The 27,192-nt window shown below is 42.6% G+C and overlaps 4 protein-coding genes across 4 annotated transcripts; 3 read left to right on the top strand and 1 right to left on the bottom strand.

The window, feature by feature from the left end:
• Positions 1-613: 613 nt before the first annotated feature.
• ppp1r3c2b (protein phosphatase 1 regulatory subunit 3C2, duplicate b) lies at positions 614-2,604 on the top strand. Its single transcript, XM_079161243.1, has 3 exons — positions 614-664; positions 743-793; positions 1,043-2,604. The coding sequence occupies exons 2-3, from the start codon at positions 774-776 to the stop codon at positions 1,926-1,928; spliced, it is 906 nt and encodes a 301-aa protein (XP_079017369.1). The 5' UTR covers positions 614-664; positions 743-773; the 3' UTR covers positions 1,929-2,604.
• Positions 2,605-3,121: 517 nt separating this feature from the next.
• Positions 3,122-8,542, bottom strand: phyhip (phytanoyl-CoA 2-hydroxylase interacting protein; the record flags this gene model as incomplete). Its single annotated transcript, XM_079160467.1, has 5 exons — positions 8,430-8,542; positions 5,996-6,172; positions 4,082-4,256; positions 3,833-3,950; positions 3,122-3,668 (listed from the first exon to the last, which is right to left on the bottom strand). Exons 2-5 carry the CDS (start codon positions 6,170-6,172, stop codon positions 3,122-3,124), a joined length of 1,017 nt encoding a protein of 338 aa, XP_079016593.1. The 5' UTR covers positions 8,430-8,542.
• Positions 8,543-11,076: 2,534 nt separating this feature from the next.
• Positions 11,077-14,498, top strand: polr3d (polymerase (RNA) III (DNA directed) polypeptide D). Its single transcript, XM_079161177.1, has 9 exons — positions 11,077-11,202; positions 11,934-12,101; positions 12,198-12,241; positions 12,330-12,490; positions 12,607-12,731; positions 13,093-13,273; positions 13,411-13,658; positions 13,741-13,893; positions 14,062-14,498. The coding sequence occupies exons 2-9, from the start codon at positions 11,940-11,942 to the stop codon at positions 14,176-14,178; spliced, it is 1,191 nt and encodes a 396-aa protein (XP_079017303.1). The 5' UTR covers positions 11,077-11,202; positions 11,934-11,939; the 3' UTR covers positions 14,179-14,498.
• A 365-nt stretch (positions 14,499-14,863) lies between these two features.
• LOC306697413 (glycerol-3-phosphate acyltransferase 4-like) lies at positions 14,864-27,020 on the top strand. Its single transcript, XM_079161308.1, has 13 exons — positions 14,864-14,974; positions 15,761-16,349; positions 19,011-19,080; positions 19,171-19,468; positions 20,504-20,578; positions 20,672-20,761; positions 23,475-23,568; positions 23,681-23,796; positions 24,033-24,088; positions 24,205-24,290; positions 24,423-24,551; positions 24,664-24,743; positions 25,614-27,020. Exons 2-13 carry the CDS (start codon positions 16,182-16,184, stop codon positions 25,720-25,722), a joined length of 1,371 nt encoding a protein of 456 aa, XP_079017434.1. The 5' UTR covers positions 14,864-14,974; positions 15,761-16,181; the 3' UTR covers positions 25,723-27,020.
• Positions 27,021-27,192: the final 172 nt, after the last annotated feature.

Genomic DNA, 27,192 nt, shown 5'->3' with positions numbered 1-27,192 from the left:
GCTTTCTGGTCTTAAATAGTCAAATCTTTACCAGTAGAACCCCTTCTTACCAATGTTTCAGTCCCCAAAGTGTCCCCGTGTGTGGTACACTTGGTTTCATGTCACTCGATATGTGCACACGTACTTGGATTGATTCCCGAATAGCTTCCTCGGTCAGGTGACTGGCACGCCGAGTCGTTCTGTAATGCTAACCCTCCTGAGCGTCACGCATACTGATTTACTTCGGGGTAAGGGTGACTGGGATCCACCGACAAGTCTGAGAATAGAGCCTGAGATTGTTTACACAATGCAGAGTAGAGTTACATACAGTAGACCTGTATGTACTCAATCGCCTCGTCAGCACAGGATAACCCCGTTTTGAGGTGACGATGAAGAGACCTTTATTTTACAATTGCATGTTTTTGTCTTAAATAGTCGAGTACAGAATTGGAATAGAAGGGGCGCTTAAGTTATATGTTGCTATAAAAGATCTGAAATCTGTTCCATAACCAGGTCTGAAACAACATTATAAAAACCAGAATACGTAGCTGATTGGTCAGGAGAGTGGAGAAGGTGGAGCGTACAGCATGACATCTTAAGTATAAATAGGATCATGTGCAACATTTTCCTGCGGGCAGAGGGTTGACTAAGACCACAGACGACAACGTGCTGCTTATAGGAGTTTGTAAGTAAGATTTAAAACACGTATTACATCAATGATTTTGCAATCTTTATCAATATACTATCAATTTCTATTTTCTAGAACTCCAACCACTCAACACCAGACTACCGGTATGGAGCTGTCCAGGACAACGTAAGCAAACTAAGTGTGTCGTGATTGTGCTGTGGGGCGCGTTATCTCGCATCACTTCTTCAATTGTTACCCAAAAAAAAAAAAAAATAGGATGAATTGTAATTATTATCACATTTTTAGTATCACCTTCATCTTGTGATGCATGTGTGAATGCACCTCTTTAATAACAACAATTACAGTAATTACAAAAGTGTAATCACACCTCCGGGGCAGCAGTCTTTATTGAAATCACCGTTTTTCTGTTGCAAGGCTGCTGCCCATGGTCGGGCTCGGGTCAATGGCCCAGTCAGCGGGACTTGCGGAGATTGCTGTCAGGCTGTGCTTGAACCAACGTAAACAACTGTGTCCTCATGTCTGGGTTCCCATCCTGAAGCCCCAGCGCCCTTGCATCCGTCCTCCAATTTCAGATCAGCTATCCTCTGACGTCTTAAGCCAGGCCTATCTGACCCACCCCTTCCCATCGCTCTTTCATCACTTGTATGATGATGATGATGATGACGACGATGATGATGTTTTGCTCCCAATCAAGAACAAACGCGTGATTTTCGCTGACTCGCGGGGATTATCTCTAACAGCCGTGCGGGTGTTTTCTGATGAAGAGGAGCAGTCTGACCTCGACCTACTGCCATCGCTGCAGGGTTTGGGGAGCATGACGGAGGACAGCTACAGCTGCACCGTCAGCACCTGCTGCCCAGGAACGCGGCTCAAACTGGGCTTCCCGCAGCCTTCTGCAGATTTCCAGGCCTTTCGTGCCAAGCTGGCAGAGAGCATGGTTATCCTGGAGAACTGCAGTGTTACTGAACAGGCCCTTCAAGGTACCTTGCGAGTCAGGAACATCAGTTTCCAGAAGGAAGTGCAAATACGCATCACCTTCGACTCGTGGCTGAGCTACAGAGATGTGCCCTGCACGTACCTGCAGAAACGCTTCGGAGGGCCTCAGACAGACATCTTTGAATTTGGCATCGCCATTCCTAAAGTGCTGGATGCCAAAAGGAAGATAGAATTCTGTTTAAGTTATTTACCGGGAGGCCATAGCGAGCCTTTTTGGGACAATAACGACGGACAGAATTACAGCATTGCTGTGTGCGTGAGCTCACATCTCTGTTGCGGGAAGAATCTAAGTGAAAGGTCATGACTTACTCGAGCTAAAATTATCCAGACAAAAACACGTGGGATATTCTTTTATTACATTTGAATTTATTTTCATAAATGTTCATGACATCTTAGTATGTGCTTTGTATATAAAAGTTATTTGAAACAGATTGTTGCATTCAGTTTTCTTTATAGTTTTCTCTCACATTCAGTTTAAAATAGATGAGCCTTTGTTCTTTCAGCGCACACTCTCTTGTCATGTCCTACATTCTGGCCACTCGTCAGTGCATGCTTTACTGTTGTGCACCAGAGATGGGTTCCCTTTCACTTTAGGCATTTCACGGATTTCCATTTAGGTCAGAGATTATTGGGCAGCGACAAACATAACTGAAGCTAATCTTAGCTCAGCCCTGTTTGCAGAGCAGAGGCTTGCTGTCAGATTCTGATGGTAGGGAACGCCCTGCTTTCATTGCAACATATATCCTGCAACATTTAGACGCTGAGCTACAATCTCCAAATCATGACTCTACAGTGAGCTTCATAAGAAGCATTTGGCTGGAGCGCTGAAAACTGGAGTTAAAGCCGCAATGTAGCATTAATATTGGACATTTGGCAATAATCCTTTTTTTTTTTAAAGGACAAAGAACATCTGGCAGATTTAAGAGAAATCACAAGAAGTAAATGTAGCTAAATATTTTTTTATGACCTGTTGTGTTTTAAAAGGGGAATGCTTCTAGCGTTTGCATGTTCAGGTTGTATCAAACACAAATTTCTTTAAGAGAAACCACATGAAACTAGTGGAACGGTATAACAAAACGACAATATCAGACACATCTTAAGGGGAAAAAATGTAAATTTGAAAGAAGGAAAAGATATTCATGAACCGACACCAGAGAGCACAGAAGTCTCTCAACAAATAAGGAGCAGCTATTTTCCAGCCATCTAAAGCCTATCATGTCTTCAATTATGTTTTGTTCAGCAGCCATGGATGGACGTTTACTGTTTCCAGCTGTGCTCATGATGAAGTTCAGCGATACACATTGTAAAAGTCTTCTATTTAATACTCACTATTCTAGTCCAGGCAGGAGGGAAGAGGGGTAGCAGCATGCACGCACCCCGAGAGGTGGGCTGTTTCCAATGTGTTCTGACCGACACATGATGGTCTCCAATGTTTTGTTTGTGCAACACCGTCTTTCAATATTGCAGACTCGCACACTCCCAGGTCTGTCCTACATCTCAGCGTCCCACACTGATGTTGCACACTTTGCAGCTCGGGTCTTTCTTGGCGTTGGCTGTTGTCAGACTCATGAGCTGGTGGTGCCCACTGATCTGCTCCACGCTGCCCTGTTCCAGGGGAACCGGCTCTGTGAAAAGCACCTCAAGGATGGCATCACTGGCATGGCAGTACAGAGGCTCCTCCCCCGGCCTCTGGGGGGCAGTGTATGTCAGGAAGGGGTTGGAGGCCAAGTCCAGCATAGGGAGGCGAGTGCGACAGAAGGTATCTCCCTCTGAGCCAACAGGGGCCAGCACCAGCACCACATAGTGGTAGGCTGTGTACATACAGTAGAAGTCTGCAAAGTACAGGGAGATGTTGGGGTTCAGCAGGTGTCCAGCTGGGATCTGGAAACGCAAGGGGCCATAAGGGGAGTCTCTGGGAGGGAGGCCTGTATCGAACTCCGTGTTGCAGCTGAAGAAGACTCCCTGCAGTTTGCCATTGATAGGAGAACCATGACTCCCACTGATGTCTTTTAGGGCTGGACGCATCAGGCCTCCACATTCCTTACTAATCCAAGATATGGAGACAGAAAAAGGAACATTATTATTATTTATTATAAAAAAAAAATAGCTTGCGGTTGCTTCCTACTTACTGTACAAACTTGAGAATGGTTTGACTGCCGCTGGAATTGCTTTAGATATACAATTAAGAGATAAGAATGCAGCACTGACCTGACATTGTCGAAGTAGTCTGGGTGCTGGTTGCGATAAAACACAGAGAACTTTAGCAGCCTCCCTGCAGAGCCCTTGGCCTTGTCAAGAAGTTGCTGTAAGTGTTCCATGGCATAGTCTGCAAAATCGTGTAAAATGCTAATGAGTACCCTGTGCTGACACAGAATATTTGTTTTTTGTATTACTTTGGTTAACGCTCTCATACTCTATACAATACATTATTAGTGTTACAGGCATGTTATGTCATACCCCCGGTGCAAAACTCCACCACTTGGCTCCACTCTGAAACCAGGTAGTCACCGTCTGGCTGTCGGATTGCAGTTTGGACAGCAACACAGTACAATGTCCGCGGGCTGAGGAACCAGTGTCCCCTCACTGCCATGGGGAGCGGTACAGCCTTGGCCACCAGCTTGGTTGGTACATCCTGGAGGACAAGGAAGGAAGGAGTTGACATCAGGGACGGGATGCAAGGCTAACAGACCGCTGCGTTTTTAATTTACATTTCAAAACAAATGTAAATGCTATTGTTTAGTCAACCATCCCCTCCATAAAATTTGCCTTATTAGCATCATATTCCACTTCAAGCTCAAGCTGCTGTAACTAGGATACATCTAATCAAATCAGCAGCTTTGTTTTGGCCAAGGCCTCTTAGAACCACAGCTAATTACTAAAGGCTCAGAGGCCCATATATCCATGACAACATCTCTGATGCACAAAGTGGCACAAACAAACAGAGAGAGAGAGAGAGAGCATTACTTGCATTCGGGAACAACTCTCTCAGAACTACCCCTGCCTTGACTTCACAAAAGCACTTTTGAATTGTTAACTGCAATAATAGGCCATGATTACAGTCAGTATTTTGTATCTTAAATGAACGAAGATAAATAAATGTTAGACTTTAGCTACTGAAGCTATATTTAGATACCAAATTGATCAATCCAGTGCTATTGACATTATTAATTTGTGGGCCTTTAACGTGTGTAAAAAAGAGCAAATCTTTCCTTTAGCGATATTTAAACAAGACTAAGAGGCTAAAGCCATGCTACCGTTTCTATAGAGATTGTACTTACTAAATGCTAACGCGAGCATGCAAAATGACTTACAATGAAAATGCTAACATGCTGATGTGCAGGTATAATGTTTAATATGTTCACCAGCTTAGTTTAGCATGTTAGCATGCTAACATTTGCTAAGCAACAAGGACAAAGTACATTTGAAGCTAATGGGATTTCCATTATTTTGCTGATATTTGGTCATAATGCAATTGACCTGATGGTACTAGATAAAAAAATGAGAGGATCACAAAAGTTAAACATGTCCTGGCAATCCATTAAAAAACATTTGAATCTGGACCACACAGACAGAATTTGCCATCCCCTGAGCGATGGAGCTTCCATTGATAAAAAGGAATTAATAACACAGCGCGTTATTTTACGTTTCGGTTCATATTTGTTCGGAATAAAAAGGAATAGGTAAACATACATATCTGTAAAACACATGAAAGTATATGTTATACATGCTAGAGATCGAGGGACTGCAGATGGAAAGCTAGTAGCTAAATGCTATACAAAGCATCTCTTTTCACTGCTTGATATGAATAGTCCCTGACAAACCTATTTATTCTAAAAAAGAAAAGAAAAAAAAGGTAAACCATTACGCTATATTGCTGCCTGGTATTTGTGGTGTATGCAATGTGCTGAATTTGTAAAAAAAAAAAAACTGCTCTGTGCTGCAGATGAATTTGTCAGTTTTTGTCCATTTTAAGAGGGAGCAATGTACAAGTGAGTCACTGGCCTGAAGCTGTTGACTGCACTCGTTTTTCTTTTTCGCCTGTATTAGAAGTGACTGAAAGGGCGCAACCACTGTTTTCTGTGTTCAGACTAAAGCAGAATATCATAAGACAGTTGTTAGACCCATCTGTTAACCTATCTGCTAGACCAATCTGCTAGACCTCAATAAAATGCAAGTTTTCCTGTCTCATGTATGCTGTCTGCTACAATTGTAAAAGAGCAAACAGTAAAAGATGGACTTCTTCACCAACCCTATGTTGAAGGTTGATTGTTGTGAATCTGTAACATGAACACAGACGGGATAGACAGAAACATCCAGGGAAAGGATAGAGGGAGGTACATGTGGTGGAGCAGCAGTTTCAGATTTTCAGACCCTGTGTTTGAAGCGGTTGTGGTCCCTGCTGTCTTTGCGGCTCAGGTCAATGAAGAAGTGTGTTGCTCTGGCACTGTCCTCGGGGGTCATGTCCCACATGATGCGAAAGGAGTCACAGGTCACCTCGCAAATCTGGATGTTGCAGGGGGTGGCGAGAGGTGCTTCCATTTCTGTCATCTGCCATTAAACCGAGACATAAAGGGGGATAGTTAGACCAGAGTTCAATCATGGTAATACAGTGCTTGTGAAGGGAGGCAACATGTGCTAGAATAGATTATATTATTTAGAGATGCAAAGTGGACACTGTACAACTGCAGAAACACCACGTTGGAATTTACCCCAGACAGAATCTAATTAACCTTTATATATTTTATTACTGTCCTGCTCTGCACCCCCCACCCTCCCCTTTCCTCGCCCTCAACTGACATTTCCAATCATTACACAACTCGATACATGCATTTCATAATCCACCAACAGCAGTCTCCCAGCAACCACACGTCTGCAGCCTCCCTCAATCTTCTCCTGTGATTCCCAAGGAAGGGGGTCACAAACAAAAACGCTGCTGCACCCGTCAGCAACAATTTAAACCGAAAGTAACTTTTTAAACACTTTTGCCTCCTGGCTGAAGTGCACGTCTCTTCAAAAACAGCTGAGCTGAGTGAACTCCTTGCAGCTCGAGGGAAATCTGGCAGCAGCTTTTATATTGTTTTGGCGGAAACGGGGAGATTTAAGTAGCTATCAGTCGCAGGTGATGTATGATCATATTTCCTTTAGTTGCCCATCAGTGATTCGATCCAGACTGCTGCACATAGCCTTGAGTGTCGGGCCGGGTGCAATCTATTGTTGAGCCTGTAACTGTGTTTGATTAACTGTCACCATCCCTGTCACAAACTGATAGTAAGTCTCTGCAGCATGTGCACAATGGTCATCTCCTGTTTGTCTAGTTTGCTTGTAATCTTCATCCATCTTAAATGTGTCATTGCAATCATCTCCTCCTGTATTGATTACTGATCTAGTAAAAAGCTTTTGTTCTCCTTATTTCTCCAGCATCTCCACACCACGCTTTATTAAAGTCGCACTCACACTGAGAATATGATAATCACAGATGTGCCTAAAAATAACTCCAGCAATAGTACAAAGAAAAATCACAGCACGCTCATTTTGTTGCCTTGTATGATCCTACAGATGCCTGGTGCAGTGTCATTGTCTGACTGTGGGGTCTCTTTAGGTATTCTCCAGTCAGTGTGATGGACAGGCTGCAGCAGCTCATTAAAGCCTGTGAACTGTGAAATTTGTGCGGTAGCTCGTTCACGCGGGGGGCCAGGGGAGAGGGCTGTTGCATCACGCATGTGTGTTTCCACGCGTCCATTTTCCAGCTGCCGTTCTCGTTTCTAAAACACGGCGTCTGTTTCAGAGATAGAAACTGGGGCAAGAGGAGATTCTCACAGGACAAGTCATCAAAGCGCCCCCCCATGTCTCTGTGTGTGTTCCACTTTTGGAGCGAATACATGTGAACACAGTTCAGACGCAGGTCTCCGTACCAGATACACAATCCCGTCGCCCTGATTTACACATCAGCCTGTAAAAAGAAATGTGAGCCAATTATCTCTGCTGCAAAACCATCTTTGATAGCCGGTTGCTCCAAATCAATCAACTGGGTCTAACTCGTAATTATAACAGGGACTCACATATTAATTCATAATTTATCTGGAAGTGTGTATTTGGACTGTTGGAGCAGTTACATTTCTTTCACTAGCATCTAGCTGTTATCTCTGCGAGGCAGCATCATGAAAGCAGCTGCTGCATTCATGCATATGGAGCAGGGCACAGAAAGCAACTCTGTGCTTCAAAGTCACATTCTCCTCCGAGGAGAACACTTTACACATTTAGATGGTTGCACCAGGGAGGATAAAAGGTGGAATTTTCTCATACATGTTTTAAACTAAAGAGGTTAAAATGGCCACAGCACAGAATGAAACACTGGGCAATGGTCAAAGTTCAATAAACACGCTGTTAAACAGAGATATTTTGTGACTAATACAGTTTGAAACAATAAACCCCCGAGTACAATTAAACCAACCACTAATATTTAGGAAAATGAGCATTTACATGAAGCAGTCAATGCTGCTGGATGATATATCCTCGCACTCGTGTGAAATGGCATTGGTGGGATGTAATAAATGTCCAAAGTTGGCAGTAAATGTCATCACACATGCGTGTTTGTATCAACGTGCAAATAAAACTCATGTACTAACACTACTACTACTACTACCAACTACTGTATTCATCTGACTTTGTGTCTCCTACTTGAGAAATACACAAATGAAATACCCCATTAGATTGTCTGATCTCCACAGCTTCATACAGCGGGAGTACAACAGAACAGATCTATTTTCTGAGCACTACAATCATCTATAAGTAAGCTGATACTTACTTGTTTGAGGCTCAAATTGTGAGATGGTGATGGGAGAAAAATACAGCCGGGCAAAAATCTGCTATCTTCTTTTTCCGCTTTTCTACCTGCCTCCCCTGCTGCAGTCGATGATAGATCCCACCAGGAAAACTGATTAGGAGGTGAAACGAACACACAGCCTCCTCTCTCAGTCTGTTTCTCTCTCTCAGCCTCTGTGTCACACAAACACTCGAACCTCCCCCCTCCACTTCACTCCCCTACTCCCCCTCCCAGTCTCATTTTTGCCCTGGGCTCTTAAGGACGATGTTTACTTGACTCCTATATGCAGCCACACAGGATGAATTAAATCCTAAACGAAGCAAGAAATGAGAATTTTTTTGCCAACAGGAGTGTGACCACAGTGAGACACTCACTCAACCTCGTCAGCATCGTTCTCTCGCCAGCCAGTCATACACAACACATCGGTTGCCAGTAAGACATACCCTGAAGCATTAAATCCACGCACACTGATGTAGAGTAACCACTTGCATAAATGTCACCTCTCAGATATGGAGACATTATCGACATGAGGGAAAAACATGAGCCATTTGTTTACACGCTCCACTGGCTGCTGTGCATGCAAAAGAGATTATACTGAGTGATGTCCTAGGAAATTACACGGAGCTCCATCAGGACCTCAAAAATATCAATGTGCCAACTGTTATGCCATATGGACTAACTCCACAGGCCATCGCTCCACAGCCCGACCGGAAGCGAGGGATGCCACTGTGTAAGTCCAAAGTAAGCAGATTTCCCATGAGTTTCAGAGGGATGTTTTTGGTTAAACCCTGGGTTCAACCTCATGGGGACAACTTCATTTAGGATTTCAGAAAGGGATTAAAGACGACCCTTCCCAGATTAATGGCTATAATCTGCTGCTAAAACCATTGCTATGGGCCTAGAATAAAGACAAATAACAAAAGGATGAACTGATAGTGAGAGTGCAGTCCTTTCACAAACACATCATATTTGAGTTTAAAAACTGACAAAGATATATTGCCATAATTCCACAGACCGTGTGCAGTATTGAAAAGCTTCATTTATTTCCAGCCAGCCACAGAAAAGTGATACCCTCAGAGTGTAATTAAACTGCAATCACCCATCATTAGTCATGGCATGACAGTCTGCCTCTGTCCAGAGGTGGGAATAGCTGGTTTGTTAAGGGCTGGCTGTGTGTCTGCTCTGAAGAGAATTTGGCTCCACACATTTCCATAAACCATTTGTGATGTCCTTAAACCGGATGATAACGTTTATATTTCAATGATGCCTAAACATTTGCAGTTTCTAAAAGTGTTGTGGATTTATTCACCCCTGCACATCATGACACAAACCCAAAGGTCCATGCATTATCAGCAGGACCAGACACCACCGGGTTGGAGTGAGTCAGAAGCAGTCTGGAGCAAGGATTTATTTCTCCTTGTTGTTCCGTCGGCCGGAGATCCTGGATCCTGCACCAGAACAACTTGCACTTTACAGACGTACAAGCATAACATTTGCATTTCTTTGCACCAAATCATGCACAAATTTGTATGCTGTCGTAATGTTTATGAACATGAGCAACTTATTAATTTATTTTGATATAGGGCTTCGCATTACTGGATTTTCAATCAAGGTATACACTGAAAAAATGTGTACATTTGAAAAAGTCACCTATACAATTAAACATTAGGGAAATATATCTACAGTAAATTATAATGATGTTGTGATATGAAACTATATTGTCTTGTTTGTAGCTGTAGATATCGATTCAGTGTGCTGTTAAGTGATGCTTTTCTAAGAGAAGGGAATAATTAATAGCTTCTGCCTTTGGTCATCATAAGTACACGACTAAAATGTTTCTTGTGTGCTGCCAATAGCACCAATAGTCACACATAGATTTGCCCTCAACCAAATGGTGTTCTTTAACTTTTAAAAATCTGCACGGAAAACCAGTTGAAAGAAGAATAACTCATTGTGTAGATTTGTAGAAAAAGTGTCCCAGAATTAAGTTAATGAATACAACGTTGCTGTTACTATCAAGTGTTGGAGCTTAGACCACTATAAATAAATACTGAACCTGTAAAAACACAGATATAGTGAAAATAATAGGCCACTAGTCTACTCTGCTCATTCCTCACTATACTGCAGGACTTTTGCATATAGAGTTCTTGATACATTTATATGGCATTGTGTATGTTATTACTGCATGTTATTATTTATTTGGCAATGTGTTGGCCTTGACTACTGTTTCAATATTTTGCCAGACTTTTAATGTAGCAGGTGAGCGCTATTTATTCACATTATATTGGCCTAGCATGTTGCCCTAACAGTTAAGGCTTAACTACATTTGCCTATGTGTATATGGCTCGTGCCTGAATAATAATTCATCTCAAAGAGTGTATTCATGGCATTGAATAGTGAGCCGTGAGCATTAACCTACATTCCTTTCATTACGCTGACTGCGCAAATTATCATCATTTTTTTTAAGAACTCAGAATATATGGGCCTAGTAAAAAAACGAAATTCTCCAAAGCCGAGATCATTATAATAATTATCCATACCATAGTTGAATTGATTTCACGATTGATATTCATGCGAGTTTTTCTGCGCAGGTTTGACGCACGTGAACTCACAGGCTGATGACACTGCGGAAGTGTCATGGCGCCGCACGTCATGCCGAGTCAGAACCAGCTCTAGCGTAAAACAACTTGTAAATGACTCTTCTCTCACACGCTAGGACGTAGTATTGAATTGGGACATCCGAGTAAATCATAACGTAAGTATCTGGAGAAGCACATCGTGTCAACAGCTAGTCTTGACAACCTTAAAGTTCAATAATACTTGTAGTGTGTCCTTGTATTCGTGTTTTAATTTGGCCACGTGTTACTGGATTTTCGCCGTTGTTGACGTAATATCATTCAATATTACAAGCCGAAGTCGTGACATACACACAGTTTAAAGTGACCATTGACTTGAATAGTTAGAAATAGCTGTCAGTTGTTTACGTCACTGGATTACATGCATAACTGTGGTAAAAAAGCAGAGGCCCCTTTCTGAGAAATAACTGCATGTCTCCATTCAGAACAACTCTGATCAATATAAATGCTGTACATTTAACAATATAGAATATAATGAATAATATGATAGGATGTTTTGTGTTTGCCAGCTCGTGGAGGTAACTTAAGTATAGCACTCTTAAATCAACCTCATCTGTGCTTAACTGTTCAGATAAACTTGATTCATTCAATCCAGTGCATGTAAATGACTGTTTCACAGCCATCAGTGACTGTAATGCAACAGGAGCTGCTCAGAACAAACAGCAATTACAAAGACTAAAATAAATACATCATCCTTGCTTTCCATTATTAGAGGAACTGAATACTTTTCAATGCAATATAAGTCAGTATATCTCCATCTGTTCTTCTGTCCACACAATACCAATAATTCAGTTAAGATGAACATCTGAATTTGATTCGGTCTTTATTCCTTTTCGCCACGCGTCTCCAGTCTGGGATGGCTGATTCAGGCTCCGGTGACCCCGGTGGTCCACGTGTGCCGACCCCTGGAGGGAGCGGTAGAGGCGTGCTGATGGGCCGCCGACCCCCCGCCACCGTCTCCACTGGCCGGCTCCCCTCAATGCGGTCAAGAGACCTCACCCTGGGAGGAGTGAAGAAGGTAACATGCCGTATCTCACTGTCTGTAACAATCATTGTTCATGATTGCTTCTTCCTTTTCCCCATCCTTTAATACTGTTTTTGTATTTTTTTTTAGAAAACCTTCACACCCAACATTATTGGCAGGAAAGTCAAAGAAGAGTAAGTTCTCAGCTGATCAAAAGAAAAATAAACAATAGATTCAACTATGTTTTCGACTGTTGGTCAATGACGTTGTCTGTCGTGACAGAACAAAAACAGAAGGCGGGCAGAGGAGAGACAGGAGGGATGCTGGTCGAGGTCGGGGTCGGGGTCCGAGAGATAGAGGCAGGGGCCGAGATCGCGCGGACGTCATCCAGTCCCACTCTATTTTTGAGCAGGGGCCGGCAGAGATGATGATGAAAAAGAAAGGTTAGGAGTCCAGCTGGAGGACCACTCCCTCGATACTGCTGTAGCTACACTGTCTATATTACACATGCTTGATTGTGTCTTGTCTTGGTTTAATTGCGTCCCTCTATCATACACAGGTGGCTATGAGAATGAGAGAGAAGCTCCGAGCGTGGGACCTTTGCCCATCATCAATATTAAAAAGGAGAAGAGAGAGACGGAGGAAGAGACCAAAGAGATACTTGCCAAGCTGGAGCGAGATACTGTAAGTCCCTTGGTTATGCTCTTTATTAAAGTTACCGTGAGGAACTCTCAACTGGTTATGAAGCAGTCTCAGTTTAATACTGATGCTTCTATTTGACTTGTATAAGTAAACGAGACCATCGGCGAGAAGATTGGTTATCTCTGTACGCTGTAGGGAAGCGAGGCACGGGAGAACCAGGACTAAACGGGGCAGAATGTCACACGATGCTGCAGTTAAATCAGAGGTTTTCTGAAGGGACTCTGCTTCTCTGAAACACTACCGCTTTTGTCCATAGGGACCGCCGAAACCCACACAAAAATTCCTCGTCGTGACTTTGCATTTCGCTTAAATGTAACTTTTCTTCTCCTTTGCGTTCTTCCAGTTTATAGACGACCCCTTCCTGAGGAGTGAGCAGAGGAGCTGCCCTGTCCAGCTGCCTCTTGCTGTATCGGGATGGGGATTCACGGAGGAATTTAGTAGCGCTGCCGTTAAAATTGAGAAGGCGGAGGAGGATGCTGAACCCATGGAAGATGCAGTCGAAGGAAGCGAGATAAAACTAGAAGGTGTGGTATCTACGTAGCAGTTTCCAAGTCGGCAGCTTCCGATACGTATGATAGTTTGTGAAAGCAGGAAATAAATAACAAGCATGTTGTCCGCGCAGCTGCTCTCTTTTAAAAATGCACGTTTATCTTCTCCTCAGTGAAACAGGAGCCAGAGGAAACCGAAATAAAGAAGTCAGAAGGAGCTTTCAGGCCCCCTCCTCTCCCTGAGCCTGAAGTTCTCCCTGAGCTGCTGCATCGATGGAGTCTGAGCAAAGGGGAGGAGCTCTTCTTCATGCAGATGCCGGACACGCTGCCCGGCCAGCCCCCAACTCAGGAGCACAGGCCGGTGAAAACAGAGGTGAAGTCAGAGGACGGGCAGTCCGTGCTTCTGAAAACAGAATCTCAGGTAAATGTAGTTTGTCGTCTACATGTCGAATACACGATGATCTTTGGGTGATGTGTGTAAGCTGTGTTCTGATTTCAAACAGGAGGAGGAAGCTGAAGACGCCAACTGCAATCTGAAAGACCTGCGGGAGGGTCTTGTGGGAAAGCTGCTGGTGCGGAAGTCTGGCCGGGTCCAGCTCATACTGGGACAAGTGACGCTTGATGTGTCTCTAGGAGCATCGTGCTCTTTTCTTCAGGTGTGATCCCAGTGATGATGTGTCTGTTTGTCCTCATACTGTATCTTTGTTTTGATACAGAGCAACTTGTGTTTTCCAGTGTCTCTAGATATTTATTTTATATCAATTATTAACATTTCTGACATGCTTTTTTTTCTTCTAACCCCCCCCCCCCCCTTGTTTTCTCAGGAGTTGGTCTCTATTGGTACGGAGGGAAGAACGGGCAACTTGACTGTATTAGGGAATATCAAACACAAGATGGTTTGCTCCCCAGACTTTGAGGCTCTCCTGGAGAGCAATGCTTGATGCTTGTCAGAGCAGGACTGAGTGTGATGTTGACAAGATGCTCACTTTCACTATAGACTGTTGGCACCTGACATCCAGTACATGATGGATGTTGACTGTGCTTCTGTGTTTTCAGAGTGGCTATAATATTATATCGAAATACACTATCTATAAATATGAAACATAACTGAGGTTTTACTTTATTCTGTTGGAATAGGCATGTTAATTCAGGATTCAAAGGTTGAATGGTGTGCCAAATGTCAGTTCAGTTTTCATTTTTCTTTATCTGAGATTACTTGACAAGACTGTACATGGATGTAAATGTGCAAATTAAAAAAATGTTTTTGTTATTACAGTATTTTAGTGTGTTTGTTCACTCAAATTACAAAATAATTAAATTACCTCACTTACTTCTAGTGAACATGCAGATAAAGGTTTGTTTTTATTTGCTTAGGTTTTATATATGCAAGATGGCTATCCATACACTGGCCTTTTGTTTCTGCTGATGGAGGCATTGAAGAATAAAAGTAATTTTCCTCATCAAAATATTGCGCTACAGCTCTCCTAGTGGTCACACACTGTACAATATATTTTTGGTATGTTACTGCAGTACATCAATTTGGCCAGCAGGTGTCAGCGTAGAGCTGAGTGTGAGCAGCCGAGGGCCGGTCGTTTCTAATACGTAGCCAGCTACGAGCCGCCCGTTGTCTGCCCATGTTGTTCTCCGGGTGGAGTTTGGCTACAGTCCGCAAGACAAAGACAACTGATTGACCAGTGAAGCCTCACTGTACCGGCGCAGGACGTAACGGGACTAACGGTTAGTAAACTATTAAGTCAATTAAACTAGTTACATACGTGCAAACTGTTAGTTTAGGAAAGTAACCGGTGAGATACTCGGAACACGTAACGTTAACTTACTCAAACCAAGCTTGTAACAAAACGGTGTCTCAGCACTTCGTGTTACACCCGGACGGTGCTCTCGAGGGCTGGGCTCGAGCTAGCTGAACGAAGTGGAGCACGCCAGGGGGACACAATGTAACATACCCGCTAGCTCGTTAGCTCTGGAGGCCACAAGCTAACTTTAGACGCAAAATCGTCGTCCGCGTGGGTTCAGGAAGTCTTGAGTCTCGAGACCCAGTAGTAGCTGCGGTTGTGCCTGTGTGCTAATTGCCTTTTGTTGCTAAATTATCCTAGAAAGCGTTGACCGTTAACCGTTGGTAGTGATGAGCTTGAGTTAACCCAGTGTGGTGTTACTCTCGTTAGCATCATCACTGTAGATGAGGACGGAGGGCCTCAAACGTTATATCTGCACTGAGGCTGGTACAGGAACAGTAACGTTAGCTTATAAAGTTATCTGGCCCTTCACTGAAAAGGGATACATTACAATTATCACCCTTTTCCCCGATATTAATGGTATCCATAGCATTGCAGAAAAGCCAGAGGCTAGCACTAACTTTCCATACCGGTATTCAGGATGTACAACGTTCAGACGATAGTGACACGCTTTTCTGACTTGAACTAATAACTCGCACTACCCTGGTCCTAGAGGACACATTGTTGTGACATGCGTCATTCTGATCATTTTGTTTCTACATCTTCGCAGGTCTGCGGATCCCCCGGAGCTTCACCACGAGAGGACCACCTGCTGTTCCGGGTTGTTTCATTGTTTACATTTCTGCCACCAGCTGGAGGTTTTTTGCTCAAATAGCAAACATCTGCAACAAAAGGACTTAACTTTATTGACTTCACATTCCCTTTCCTGGAATTGAATTCAACTTGAGTTTCAGGAACCGATTGATGGTGAAGATGATGAAATTCATTAATATTGCCCAAGAGGGCATCAACGTCCAGATGCTCACTTCTACTTGTATTGATTCTCTGTTCAATGCGAGGAGCTCCATCCCCTAGTCCTCTTGATGAAGGCCTTTTTCTGACAAAAGGTCAGGGCCACTTGGGGCCAGGAGGTGAAGTGCTGTAGCTCCTCTGCCATCTGATTTCAACAGTTCGATAGAAACGTCAAGAAGATGGAGCTCTTCTTCAACCCTTTCGACAACTTGGTGTGTATCCTGCTGGGCATCTCCTTCACCGTGTGGTTCACGCTGCTGTTGGTCTTCATTATCGTGCCGGCCATCTTCGGGGTGTCCTTTGGCATCCGACGTCTCTACATGAAAACCTTATTAAAGCTCTTTGAGGTAAGCGCTTGCTGCACGATGGCTTATTACTTTTTGTACAATTTTTAACTTGAGTTTTAGGTGATTGATGTGTGATGACGGTACGTGGCCTGTATACACACAATGAAGAAGTATGCCTCCAGGTCCGCTTCTATTCTTGCACCGTTAGGATTATCTGTCTCCTGCTCCTTTCTAACACCCTGTTGTTCAACAAACCATAGACAGTAACAGTTCTTCAAGGACAGCCTGTATTTGCTTTTGCTGTACGTTTTCTCCGCCCTTTCAATCAGCAGTTACTTGCATACAATATACGTTTTTAAGACTTTAGTTGGTTGAGTACGTTTTTGTTTTTTTTAGAAATGTGCTGACCTCACATGTGCATTTCGGGACATTGGTGAGCTTCATGCTTGTCTTTAGCATCCGACCAGTGGCCATTGTATTCACAGGCAGATACAGATTAGCATCACAGCCACAGGGCCATTCTTCCCTTGTTATGTAAGTGGGGAAAACAGTGGTACAGACCTCGTTTGTAACTGTTGTGTGTGAGCCTGGAGTAGTACTGATGTGCCGGCTTTTGCTTTCTAGAAATGAGTTTGAATCACCAGAGATGGCAGCAATGCATCGGCTTCATTGTGCAATGAGGCCCAGTTTTAAGATGTCAGTATTTACCATTCGACTCCAGACGCAGTTATCCAGTTTCCCTTCTTGTGCTTTCTCTTGTGCATCTTCACAAGCAAAGCTGTCATCGCTTTCCAGCCTGACCTCTGAGAGCACATCTTGTGCCAGAAATACATGGACCAGTGGGAGATATGAGACGGTCTTAGCTCATGATTGCTGTAACTACCAAGAGATGTAGAGAAAAGGTCAAAGGAAAGGTCTCCATTGCAGGCTTGTTGAAGCACTTGTTGAGGCACGATTAGGTGTACAACCCAAGACCTTTTGCAATTAGTTGCTCAACGTTAGTTTGTGTTGCTGTGCAGCTCTGGAGCAACATGCGATCGTGGTGGACTGGCTTTATTTTGTTCCTGTTGTAGCAGCAGCTCTCTGTGCTCCTCCTCTCTCCAGCCAAAGAATCTCGTCGACTGCAGCTGCTTGTTAAAACGTCGATTTAGTATGACGACTTGTCACGGCACGATTTAACGGTAGCCCAGCTGCAAAACAAATGTTTGATACGCTGGTAATGTGTGTGCGTATTAGATTTATGTAATTATGGCCAGGGTGTATCCATCAAATGCAGATATCACTACTGTAGGCTGAATGTCATTAGTCTTCTAATGGTCTGCTTTTCAGACTGTTGGTCAAATATCTAAATATTTAAGTTGGCTGTCAGAATGCATCTCTGAAACAAAGTTGCACACAACATGGGTTTCCATTTGCCCAAAGCCGCAAAACTTGTCTCTACACCAAATAAAGTAAGTAGGAATATGAGAATAATCTGATTTAGAGATGGCGTCTGCGAGCAATATCCGGTGTCACTCAAATATATTCTTTTATTTGCCCCAAGCCAATTCCAGTGTTTTCAACTTGCATGCCTGCCGACCATTGTTGTCTTTGAGAATACTTACAATCATGTTTTCAACTTTGGTCAACCATACTCTTAATATGGTTTGGTGCACCTAAATCTCTGAAGTCATCGTGTGCTGTGGTGTGAACTATAGTCTGAGGCTGTTGGCCTAGAGAAAGGCATCCAACACCTCCCAGGCCATAATTTAACCCTGAGCTCTGCTGCCTGTCTTACAGCTAGAACACTGTGTCCTTTTCCTGCCTCCTCCGTTAGGGACGCACCAATCCGGCCTTTTTTGAGGCCCGATAGCGATACGGATAGCTGAGCTTTGGGTATCGGCAGATACGGAGTACCAATCCAATACCAGTTATTAATGAATAAGCTGTGTGCCTCACTGTGTGAAGTGAACATCAGGCTTCACTTAAACATTGCTTTCCCAACTTAATGAAACTAAATTGAGAACTGGTTCTCAATTGACTTATCTGGTTAAATGACGGTAAAATAATAAATGCAACAAATAAATACATAGATATGAGTTTACTAAATTATGTATTATTATAGTAGTAAAACATACAGCAGGAACTTGGTAGAACATCTTTAAAATTCACCGTTACGTTTAATTAACCTTTTTTAAATGCAGCAACAAATTGGTGAAAACTTGAACAGGAATAAACATTCTAGTAAATAAACATAGAACTGATTAGAATAGATCAGCCTTATTGTCACAGCTACTTGAGGCAGTATTGAACTGATATCGGTGCATCCCTGCTCTCAGTGGACACCGGTTTGTTGTTATCTACGTATTGAACAGTGAGAAGTGGGCTTTATAGTGTTGTCTTAATGGAACACAGCTGTGGTCACAGATAAGACTCATTATTGACTGAGGTCAGGACGGGGTCAACTTCTGAGAATTCAGAATGTGGTTTCCTCAGATAAGCGTTAGAAAACCTGAGCAGGAAACAGCTGGGACTCTGATCATAAAGAAGAACTTGCTGGAAGTTTCTTGAATGTTCAGTTTTTGCTTGTAGTGGCAGCGGGTTGCTACAGGATCCACAATAAACAGTTTGATGTGTGAGCATTTCCTTTTGTTCGTGTTTAATTTGAAGTAACTTGAGCATGCTGAATTTCCGTGTATTTTGTGACACTTGTATTTTAACACACTTTTGTCTTTATTATAGTGGGCCACACTAAGGATAGAGAGAGGAGCAAAAGAAAATAATCACCACTTGTACAAACCCTACTCAAATGGTAAGATGTGCTGTCTGTGTGCGTGTTCAAGCGCTGTATTTGTTTTAGAGACGAGCGTTGCTGATGTCCTTTCTCTCTGAACCGCTCCAGCCATCATTGCCAAGGAGCCCATCTCCTTGGAGCAGGAGATCAAGGAGATCCGGCGGAGCGGCAGCAACAGAGACCTGAACGCAGCCCCCGAGTTTGAGATGTCCGACATCTTCTATTTCGCTCGGCGAGGAGTGGCGAGCATCATGGACGACGAGGTGACCAAGCGCTTCTCCGCTGAGGAGTTGGAGTCCTGGAACCTGCTGACCCGCAACAACAACTTCCACTACATCAGCCAGAGGCTGACCGTCCTCTGGGGGCTGGGCCTGCTGATCCGCTACAGCTTCCTGCTGCCTCTCAGGTATTAGCAGTACCTCCAGCATAGAGGTGGTTTTAGATTATATTTGGTAAAATACTATTTAGTTTATCCACCCAATGCTACGACATTGTTACACCGAGCGTATCTTTGTCTGCAAATCAACCCAGTGAGGTGGTGTGACTCTGTTTGAGGAGTCACGGTTGAATAAGATGCCAACTGTGCATGGTGGGTAATCCAGGAAGCCTGGGGGTTTGAGGGATAACAACCAAAAACACAAAGCCAGACCGGCCAAAGAGCCATTACCTGTGCATGGTCACAGGGGCTGAATGCAATCCCAGCATGCATTAGACTAGAAGTAGGGTACAGGGCTAACACGTACACATTCACAGCCAATTTAGTGGGCAACCCTCCTATACAAAAATTACTATATTTTGGGCAGACTGTATTTGGTTTCTGTCTGCTACAGAACACAGAAGGAACATTAAGTGTTGGCACATGCAGTGAGTTGAAGAGGGAGATCCTCATTCGGGGTCAGTGTAGACCATCACAGGGACTGGACTAAGCCTGGCTGGCTCACTTCCAAATGCCAGTGGGGAGACGAATCAGGCCACCGCTGCACGGACGGACATCATTCTAGTGTCCCATTCTGTTAATAGATTCTCTCGTTCTGGTCTCGTTGAATATATTGACCCGGCTCACTCACAATCATGAAACCTTCACCTCCCTCGTGTTTCTCCAGTTTAATCATCACCTTCTCCAACCCGGATGATTGGTTCATCCAGATTAAGTCCGCTTGTTGGCCAGTTTAATCATCTCCTAATATGCCCTTCTGCAGTCTCAGGGGGGAGAGGAGAGTGTGAACGTTTTAATTGATAACCACAACCCTTTAAATGTTGCGTGGTTAGAAGGAAAAGGATCGCGTTCTTGCTTTTTAAATGCCAGTAAAATACTAATTAGTTTTAAATTTTTTCAACCAAAAAGTGGAATCCCTCCGCTCAGTGTTTTACAGAAATGCTGCTGCTTGTTAACAGATTCCCTGGTGTAGAGTTAGGTGTAACCGGCCTGTTTGTGTTTCAGGGTAACTCTTGCCTTCACTGGCGTCGGCCTCCTTGTGTTCCTCACCTGTGTTATTGGGCTGCTGCCGAATGGAAGGTAAGTCTGCTTTTAATTCATCCAAATGATTTAGATTTGGCGTCTTGACACACAATGTACATCACGCTTTCTTTCGTATGCGCCTTCCTGCAGGTTAAAAAACTTTCTCAGTCAGAAAGTCCATTTGATGTGCTACAGAATCTGTGTCAGAGCTCTCACCGCCATTATCACCTACCATGACAGGTAAGAGACCTACACCCTTCTTCCACACCTCAACAAGTTATGTGACTAGGAACTTTAATTGGGCTTGAAACCATTCCAAATCCTTTTGTTTGACTCCCCATCGACCTGTATTAGTTGAACACTGCAGTAGTGGACTTCCGAGCAAAAAGTCTACCGTCCTTATCAGAAAAGGACAGGATGTGTAAACGGGAAGAGGCAGTACATGTGGGAGTTGCTTTGATGGGCTCTGAAATACTGTAATCAAACACATGAGTCAGGTAATCTAATCAGGTCAACAGACGTAATGGAAGCAATAACATGAGTCATAGAAGCTGGACTGGTTTCCTTAAACCACACTGACATTTGGGACACAAAGACGTGTCTATTTTTGATTTCATCGAGGCTTATAATATGCATAACATGGAGGTTCTATGCAATGTTCCCGCAATACCTAGTTCGTACTCTGATTTTGCCACCAGTCAAACAAACAAAGGTTAGCAGGATAGCTGCTGCTGGTTGATTGCTTCCCTGTTTTTTGTTGTTTTTTTAACACCGTTGCTTCGGTTTTCCCTGCAGTTTCTCAACCTTTTGGTCAATTTCTCTTCTTTTCTTTTTTTCTGCCTTTGCATTCTGTGCCTTGATAACCTATCTCAAGTTCTCGCTGTAATTATTATTGTTTTCGTTTTTACTTGATAACTCATCACATGTAGCCACACCTCTGGCACTTCGTTAATGCTTTGTAAAAGTGGTAAAAGTCGGTTACAGTGTCGCTGTTGATTATTGACATCTGTTTTATTGGGACAGAGCTCTGCACTGATGCTCACATGTTCACTGTTGTGAAAGTAAATACATTTGGCAAACCAAAGTAGTGTCAATTGTACAAATAGGATCTTGAAATTTGATTTTCTAAAGATTTATGCTTTTGGCAAAACCTTTTTCCAGAAAAATGTTACGCAAGCAGACATTTTTAAGAGAAAGCATGTTGCAACTCGTAGCTTTCCAAATGCCATGACATTTGAGCTGAAGTTAACCTCTGAACTACTTAATGTTTGATTGAAAGTTGTCATACATTTGATTCCAGGGGGATATCATATAAAATCCTGAGCCTCTCAAATGCTGCTCATCTTGTTCACATCGTCCAATTCTTCTTCTTTCTCAAATATGATCCGCAGCACTGTGACAGGAAAGGTGGTCTGTGATGTTACATAATGAGTTCTCTCTGGAGAACAGAAACCAGGGCGTGTTAGCGCTTTGCTAGTGAGCACCCGGACACAGACCGTCGACACATTCATACTCGGTGCAGCAGGCATATGAGCCTATAGGTGAAGCACAGAACCCTCGTCAGTCCTTATACACACAGCCACAGCACACTTATCTTTCTTTACAAAAAGGGGGTCAGTTAGGGATGAACATAGCAATGGAGTTTCCAGTGGTACATTATAATATCACAGTTTTGTTACTACAACTCATCTAACTTGGGTAAACACCTATGTGCAATGTAACACAAGTCCACCTTCATATAAAGGTGTGCACGGGTCGGACCATATATTATCTTCAACTATAACATGTAATTCCAATTCCCACTTGTCCTTGATGTTCCAGGTATGCTTTGTCAGCTATAAGCTTTTTGTATATATGAGAGCCATGTATTTAGTTGGAAAGTGTTTTTCTGCTATACTAATGAAGTAGTTTTCTATTTAATTTGGGTTATTTGTGACCAACTCTCTTTCTTTATGACCTGTGATGCAGTGTCTTTATTGAAGATACCTATACAAGTCATTTGATGGAAGTGTAAATTGTGCTAAGAGCTCTGTCAACCTTCTTAAAAGTGTGTATTTATCCATTTATTTTCAGCAGTACTGATTAGGACATGCCGCTACAGCCATCTTGTTAACTTTAAAACCCGGTGCTTGGAGCCGCTGAATTTCACTATCCTGCATGTTGTGGTTGGCTGTGACTTTTTATTTAAAAGTGGCAGAGTTAGAATGTAAGAGGAACAGTAGATGGAGCTTGTATAGAGAGGAGGGGCACATGCAACAGGATGTGGAGGAGGAAGTTGTTGCTTTATCTATTTGCCCGTCGACTGTAGTCTATAACAGCTGGTGTTGTTTTTGGGTAACTGCAGGGCAGCGCAGGCTTGACTGAAAATTAAACTGTTGAAATTACATCTGAGATTGAGATCAAGGGACTTTGTTAGTGAGATTACTCGATGTTTGGTTATTTAATCAACGTACACTACAGACAAGACACAGCATTAAAAAGAAGTCACTACTATATATATATATATATATATATATATATATATATATATATATATATATATATATATATATATATATATATAAATAGCACTCATAGGTGAGATAAGGATTGGCATCATTTCTTGTGGACTTCTGAATGTCTGCCTTCAAGGCCTGGTGTGTTGGAACAGTATTCCTCTCTTCTCTGGGGCTAAAAATATGACAGAGAAAGTGTTGCTCTCTTTCTTTTTATAAGATTGTAACTCTATCTTTGGAATATGGACACGGTAGGTTCAGGTCCTGCATGCTGTGGGGATCAAACCTTTTATATCCACGTATTTATATATACATGGCGTGTACCCATATTTTAATAGGGAGTTAAAAACAATTGCATAGCTTTGTTCATAGTCATATTGTGCACTAGAAGTGTATTCTGACGCTTGCTAACATTCATGATACATAGCCTCACAGTGTTTCCGTCTCAACTGTTACAGCGAGAACAAACCCAAGAACGGAGGCATCTGTGTCGCCAACCACACCTCACCTATTGATGTCATCATCCTGGCCAGCGATGGCTGCTATGCTATGGTAACTGTACTGCTGCTTAGCAGGACCCTACAGACACATGGACACTGGTCACTTCTTCAGTGGCAGCTGAATGTCTGTTAAAACCGCGCTTGTGTTTGCGCTTTGTCGTCAGGTTGGCCAAATTCACGGTGGCTTGATGGGGGTCATTCAGAGATCCATGGTGAAGGCCTGCCCACACATTTGGTTTGAACGCTCAGAAGTCAAAGACAGACATCTAGTGGCCAAAAGGTAACATTACAACCTTTGTTTGTATTACATGTTTTGTTATTGTTCAGTCTTTCTGCATTCAGTAAGAGTTGTCCCAAACTAACATTTTCATTTGAGTGTCAATCTGTCTTTTTTTTTATGTAACTTGTGTAACTGAAATCTAGTTTTTATAGTTTCTTTCTTTTGTAAATTCTAATTCTGTGTCTTCAGAATCTGAAAGATTTTTAATTATAACCTACTTACACCTTGTATTGCAGATTGAGTGACCATGTAGAAGATAAATCTAAACTGCCCATTCTCATTTTCCCAGAAGGTGAGTTTGTTCGATTATCTGTTACAGATACTTCTAAATCACACTATAGCCATCTACTTATCTTACAAAGGCCCAGCAGTCTCATTTATTTCTCTATGAATATTCTAAATTCACAGGTACCTGCATTAACAACACATCCGTTATGATGTTTAAGAAGGGCAGCTTTGAGATCGGTGCCACAGTCTACCCTGTGGCCATTAAGGTGAGTCTTTTTTTTTTTTTAACGTTATTTTTAGCTGCTACATCTAATTTTAACCATCAGCATTCTTTTTAACAGTTTGTTGAAAATACTACTTGTATTGATCCTTCATTCTACTGTGTTTGATCCTCACAGTACGACCCTCGATTTGGAGATGCCTTCTGGAATAGCAGCAAGTTTGGGATGGTGAACTACCTGTTGCGTATGATGAGCAGCTGGGCCATCGTCTGCAGTGTGTGGTACCTTCCCCCCATGTCTCGAGAGGTGAGGCTCCATGTTTAACTCGATGGATGATCAATCAACATATTAACAGCTAATTGTTTTGTTATGACAACTTGTTTGTCTTTGTAATATTCATATTAATCTTCTCCAACAGGAGGATGAGGATGCTGTACAGTTTGCTAATCGTGTAAAGGCAGCCATAGCCCGGCAAGGCGGACTGGTCGACCTCCTGTGGTGAGAGAACAACACATTCAGCTCAATGTTTTCTGTCACGTTCACATACAAACCCAAGACTGACGAGGGATAATGAACACGCTTCAACAACACGGGTTACTATTATTAATCCATGCCAGCAATTAGTAATGAATGGACAGTTGCACAGGTGTAATCAATAATATTACTAACCACTGAATCCATTTAGGCCCTAGCATCATGTGTGTTTATTCACTGCAGTGGCTTATTGGGCCTCTTAATAGATCGCCCCTCGTTAATGACATTGTTTCCACCTGTGGGTTTCCTGCTAGAGTTTCAACTGCACTGTGTGAGTGAAGTTATGCAACTTATCATTCTGTTCCTTTGACACTTTTATATGAAACGTTAATGTAACCACCGGTTTACAGTAAATATTTTAATTCAGTCCAATATTCTAATCTTTTGTTTCAATCACTGACAGTGAAAAATATTAGAAACAGATTACAATATAATAGACCATTTTTACAGTTGACATTTTGACTTTACGGGCGTAGGATTCACAGGTGTATCTAATAAGATTAATTATGGCTGCATTACTGTTTCAGTGTTCTGCAACTAAATCAATCAGCAGTTAGCGTTATTATGCAGTTTGCTGTTCAGTGTACCGCCATCAGTGCCACAATGACCATTGAGATGAATTTAACATCTCTTCGATAAAGTAAACATAAAGTAGTAAACACTACAAAGTTAGTAAAATAATGTCAGATTGCAATGGATAGGGGTGTCTATTTCTCTGGTCTATTTCTCCAGGGCAGAACCTAATAAGCAGTAGAATATGGGTGAATTGCATAATTGTGTCGATTACATTAACCAAAACATAATTGTCGACACTTATTTCAAACTCTTTTGTAGGGATGGAGGATTGAAGCGAGGAAAGGTAAAAGATACCTTTAAGGAAGAGCAGCAGAAGCTGTACAGTAAAATGCTGGTGGGCACCCAAGAGGACCGCAGTCGCTCCTGAAGGACCTGTGTGGAGGTGGACTGGACCAGAGACCCACTTGGGCACCTCCTGACTAAATGGGCAGTCAGCAGTGCTCCCTCTCTATAGGAGCTCTTGGACTGGAAAATCTCCCTCTCTGATGTCAACAGTACTCCATTTGGCTTCCTCGGTCACTGCCTCAGCCAGGCTTGTTCAGTTTGCGTCGTCGTTACGGGTCATTCTGAGTCCGCTTCCCTTTTGTGGGAATAGCTCCACTGAAGCCCTGCTTGCGTTAAAATGAAAGTAAGGTGCGCACAGAGAAGGAGCATTGTCTTCCTTTGTAAGCAGTCTTTTGTGGGAAAACTTGTATTGTTATCTATCATTGAGTTACTGTCTTTGTTTGGTATTTTCAGCTTTTTCATTTTCATTTAACTGTCATGTTTCTGTCACACAATGTTCAAGTTACAGAGCTGATTATACATGGGACTTAGAAGAGCTATTGTAGATCAGAACTAGTTTGTTCTAAAGCTAAAACCTGTGACTGAGTTGGGGTTTTGCATGACTGGGTTGTGCCCATGATTTGGGGCACCATGCCAGATTTTGTTACATTACAGATATTTTTATGGGCTTTTTCCAAGAGAAAAAAAACTTGTATTTTAAGCTTTGTGTTTTACATTAAGACTTGTATCTAAATATGTGGTCACTGTAGGAGTTTCAGATGGGCTCTTCATATGTTTTATGTTTCTGTGTTTCTTCCAAGGAATGTGTGAACCCTCACATTATGAAATGGAAACGGTGCACCCACAGTTACTCGGATGGAGGTTTGTGTATTGAGGCAGATATTCCTCCATGTTAAAGCTAATAATGAAGCATAACTGAAGTAAAAAGGGTTTAAAGTGCATTCAGTACGTATGTATTCGGGATGCTTTTAGCATTACCCCTTTAAAGCCCATTGCACACAGGTAGTGACGTTAAGACCATCACGATGGGTCTCCTGACTAAAATATTATGTCGTCAATTAGCTGATACACACACATACTAATACCCTTCAGCCATCGTGTTCTACACTGGCTTCCTGCTCATGCAGCAACCATCTTGCCTAATTTATTTTTAAGCGAACCCTAAAAGCTATTGTCTTTATCCTCCCCTTACATCACCAGTGATCTTACTCCCATCCGGCAGCCTTTTCAAGGAGAGTGCTTCTGTACAGTAGTCTGGACTCCCCATCCGGCTGGAGATGAGGTTTCTCCCTCGTCCCTCTAGTGTACTGTTATCAGGAAGAGTCATTTGGATTGTGTCAAATCTGTTCATCAAAATAAATGTTCAAGAATGTGACTCGATCTTTGACTTACGTTTTTTTTTTCTTCAGTGCTTCTCACTTAATTGATAAAGCATTGAATTAAAATTGCAACATGTCCCATTGCTAATTATTTGTCACAATCTCCTGCAAATTACACCAAATAATGTGTTATGTAGTGTTCAACAGATTCCATTGTATCCTGAGTATCTCAT

Source organism: Pholis gunnellus (genome assembly GCF_910591455.1).
Source record: "Pholis gunnellus genome assembly, chromosome: 6".
In the NCBI taxonomy this organism is placed as follows: Eukaryota; Metazoa; Chordata; class Actinopteri; order Perciformes; family Pholidae; genus Pholis; species Pholis gunnellus.
The sequence above is the reverse complement of the archived record's forward strand: the minus strand, read 5'-3'. Positions and strand labels throughout refer to the sequence as shown.

Excerpts from the sequence above, each read along its gene's own strand:
- polr3d (XM_079161177.1), top strand. The coding sequence starts at position 11,940 with ATGGCTGATTCAGGCTCCGGTGACCCCGGTGGTCCACGTGTGCCGACC. Across the intron at positions 12,732-13,092 it reads CCAAGCTGGAGCGAGATACT|TTTATAGACGACCCCTTCCT; the intron begins GTAAGTCCCTTG and ends GCGTTCTTCCAG. Across the intron at positions 13,894-14,061 it reads CATCGTGCTCTTTTCTTCAG|GAGTTGGTCTCTATTGGTAC; the intron begins GTGTGATCCCAG and ends TTGTTTTCTCAG.
- LOC306697413 (XM_079161308.1), top strand. The coding sequence starts at position 16,182 with ATGGAGCTCTTCTTCAACCCTTTCGACAACTTGGTGTGTATCCTGCTG. Across the intron at positions 19,469-20,503 it reads AGCTTCCTGCTGCCTCTCAG|GGTAACTCTTGCCTTCACTG; the intron begins GTATTAGCAGTA and ends TTTGTGTTTCAG. Across the intron at positions 24,291-24,422 it reads TCTACCCTGTGGCCATTAAG|TACGACCCTCGATTTGGAGA; the intron begins GTGAGTCTTTTT and ends TGATCCTCACAG.
- ppp1r3c2b (XM_079161243.1), top strand. The coding sequence starts at position 774 with ATGGAGCTGTCCAGGACAAC. Across the intron at positions 794-1,042 it reads ATGGAGCTGTCCAGGACAAC|GCTGCTGCCCATGGTCGGGC; the intron begins GTAAGCAAACTA and ends TTCTGTTGCAAG.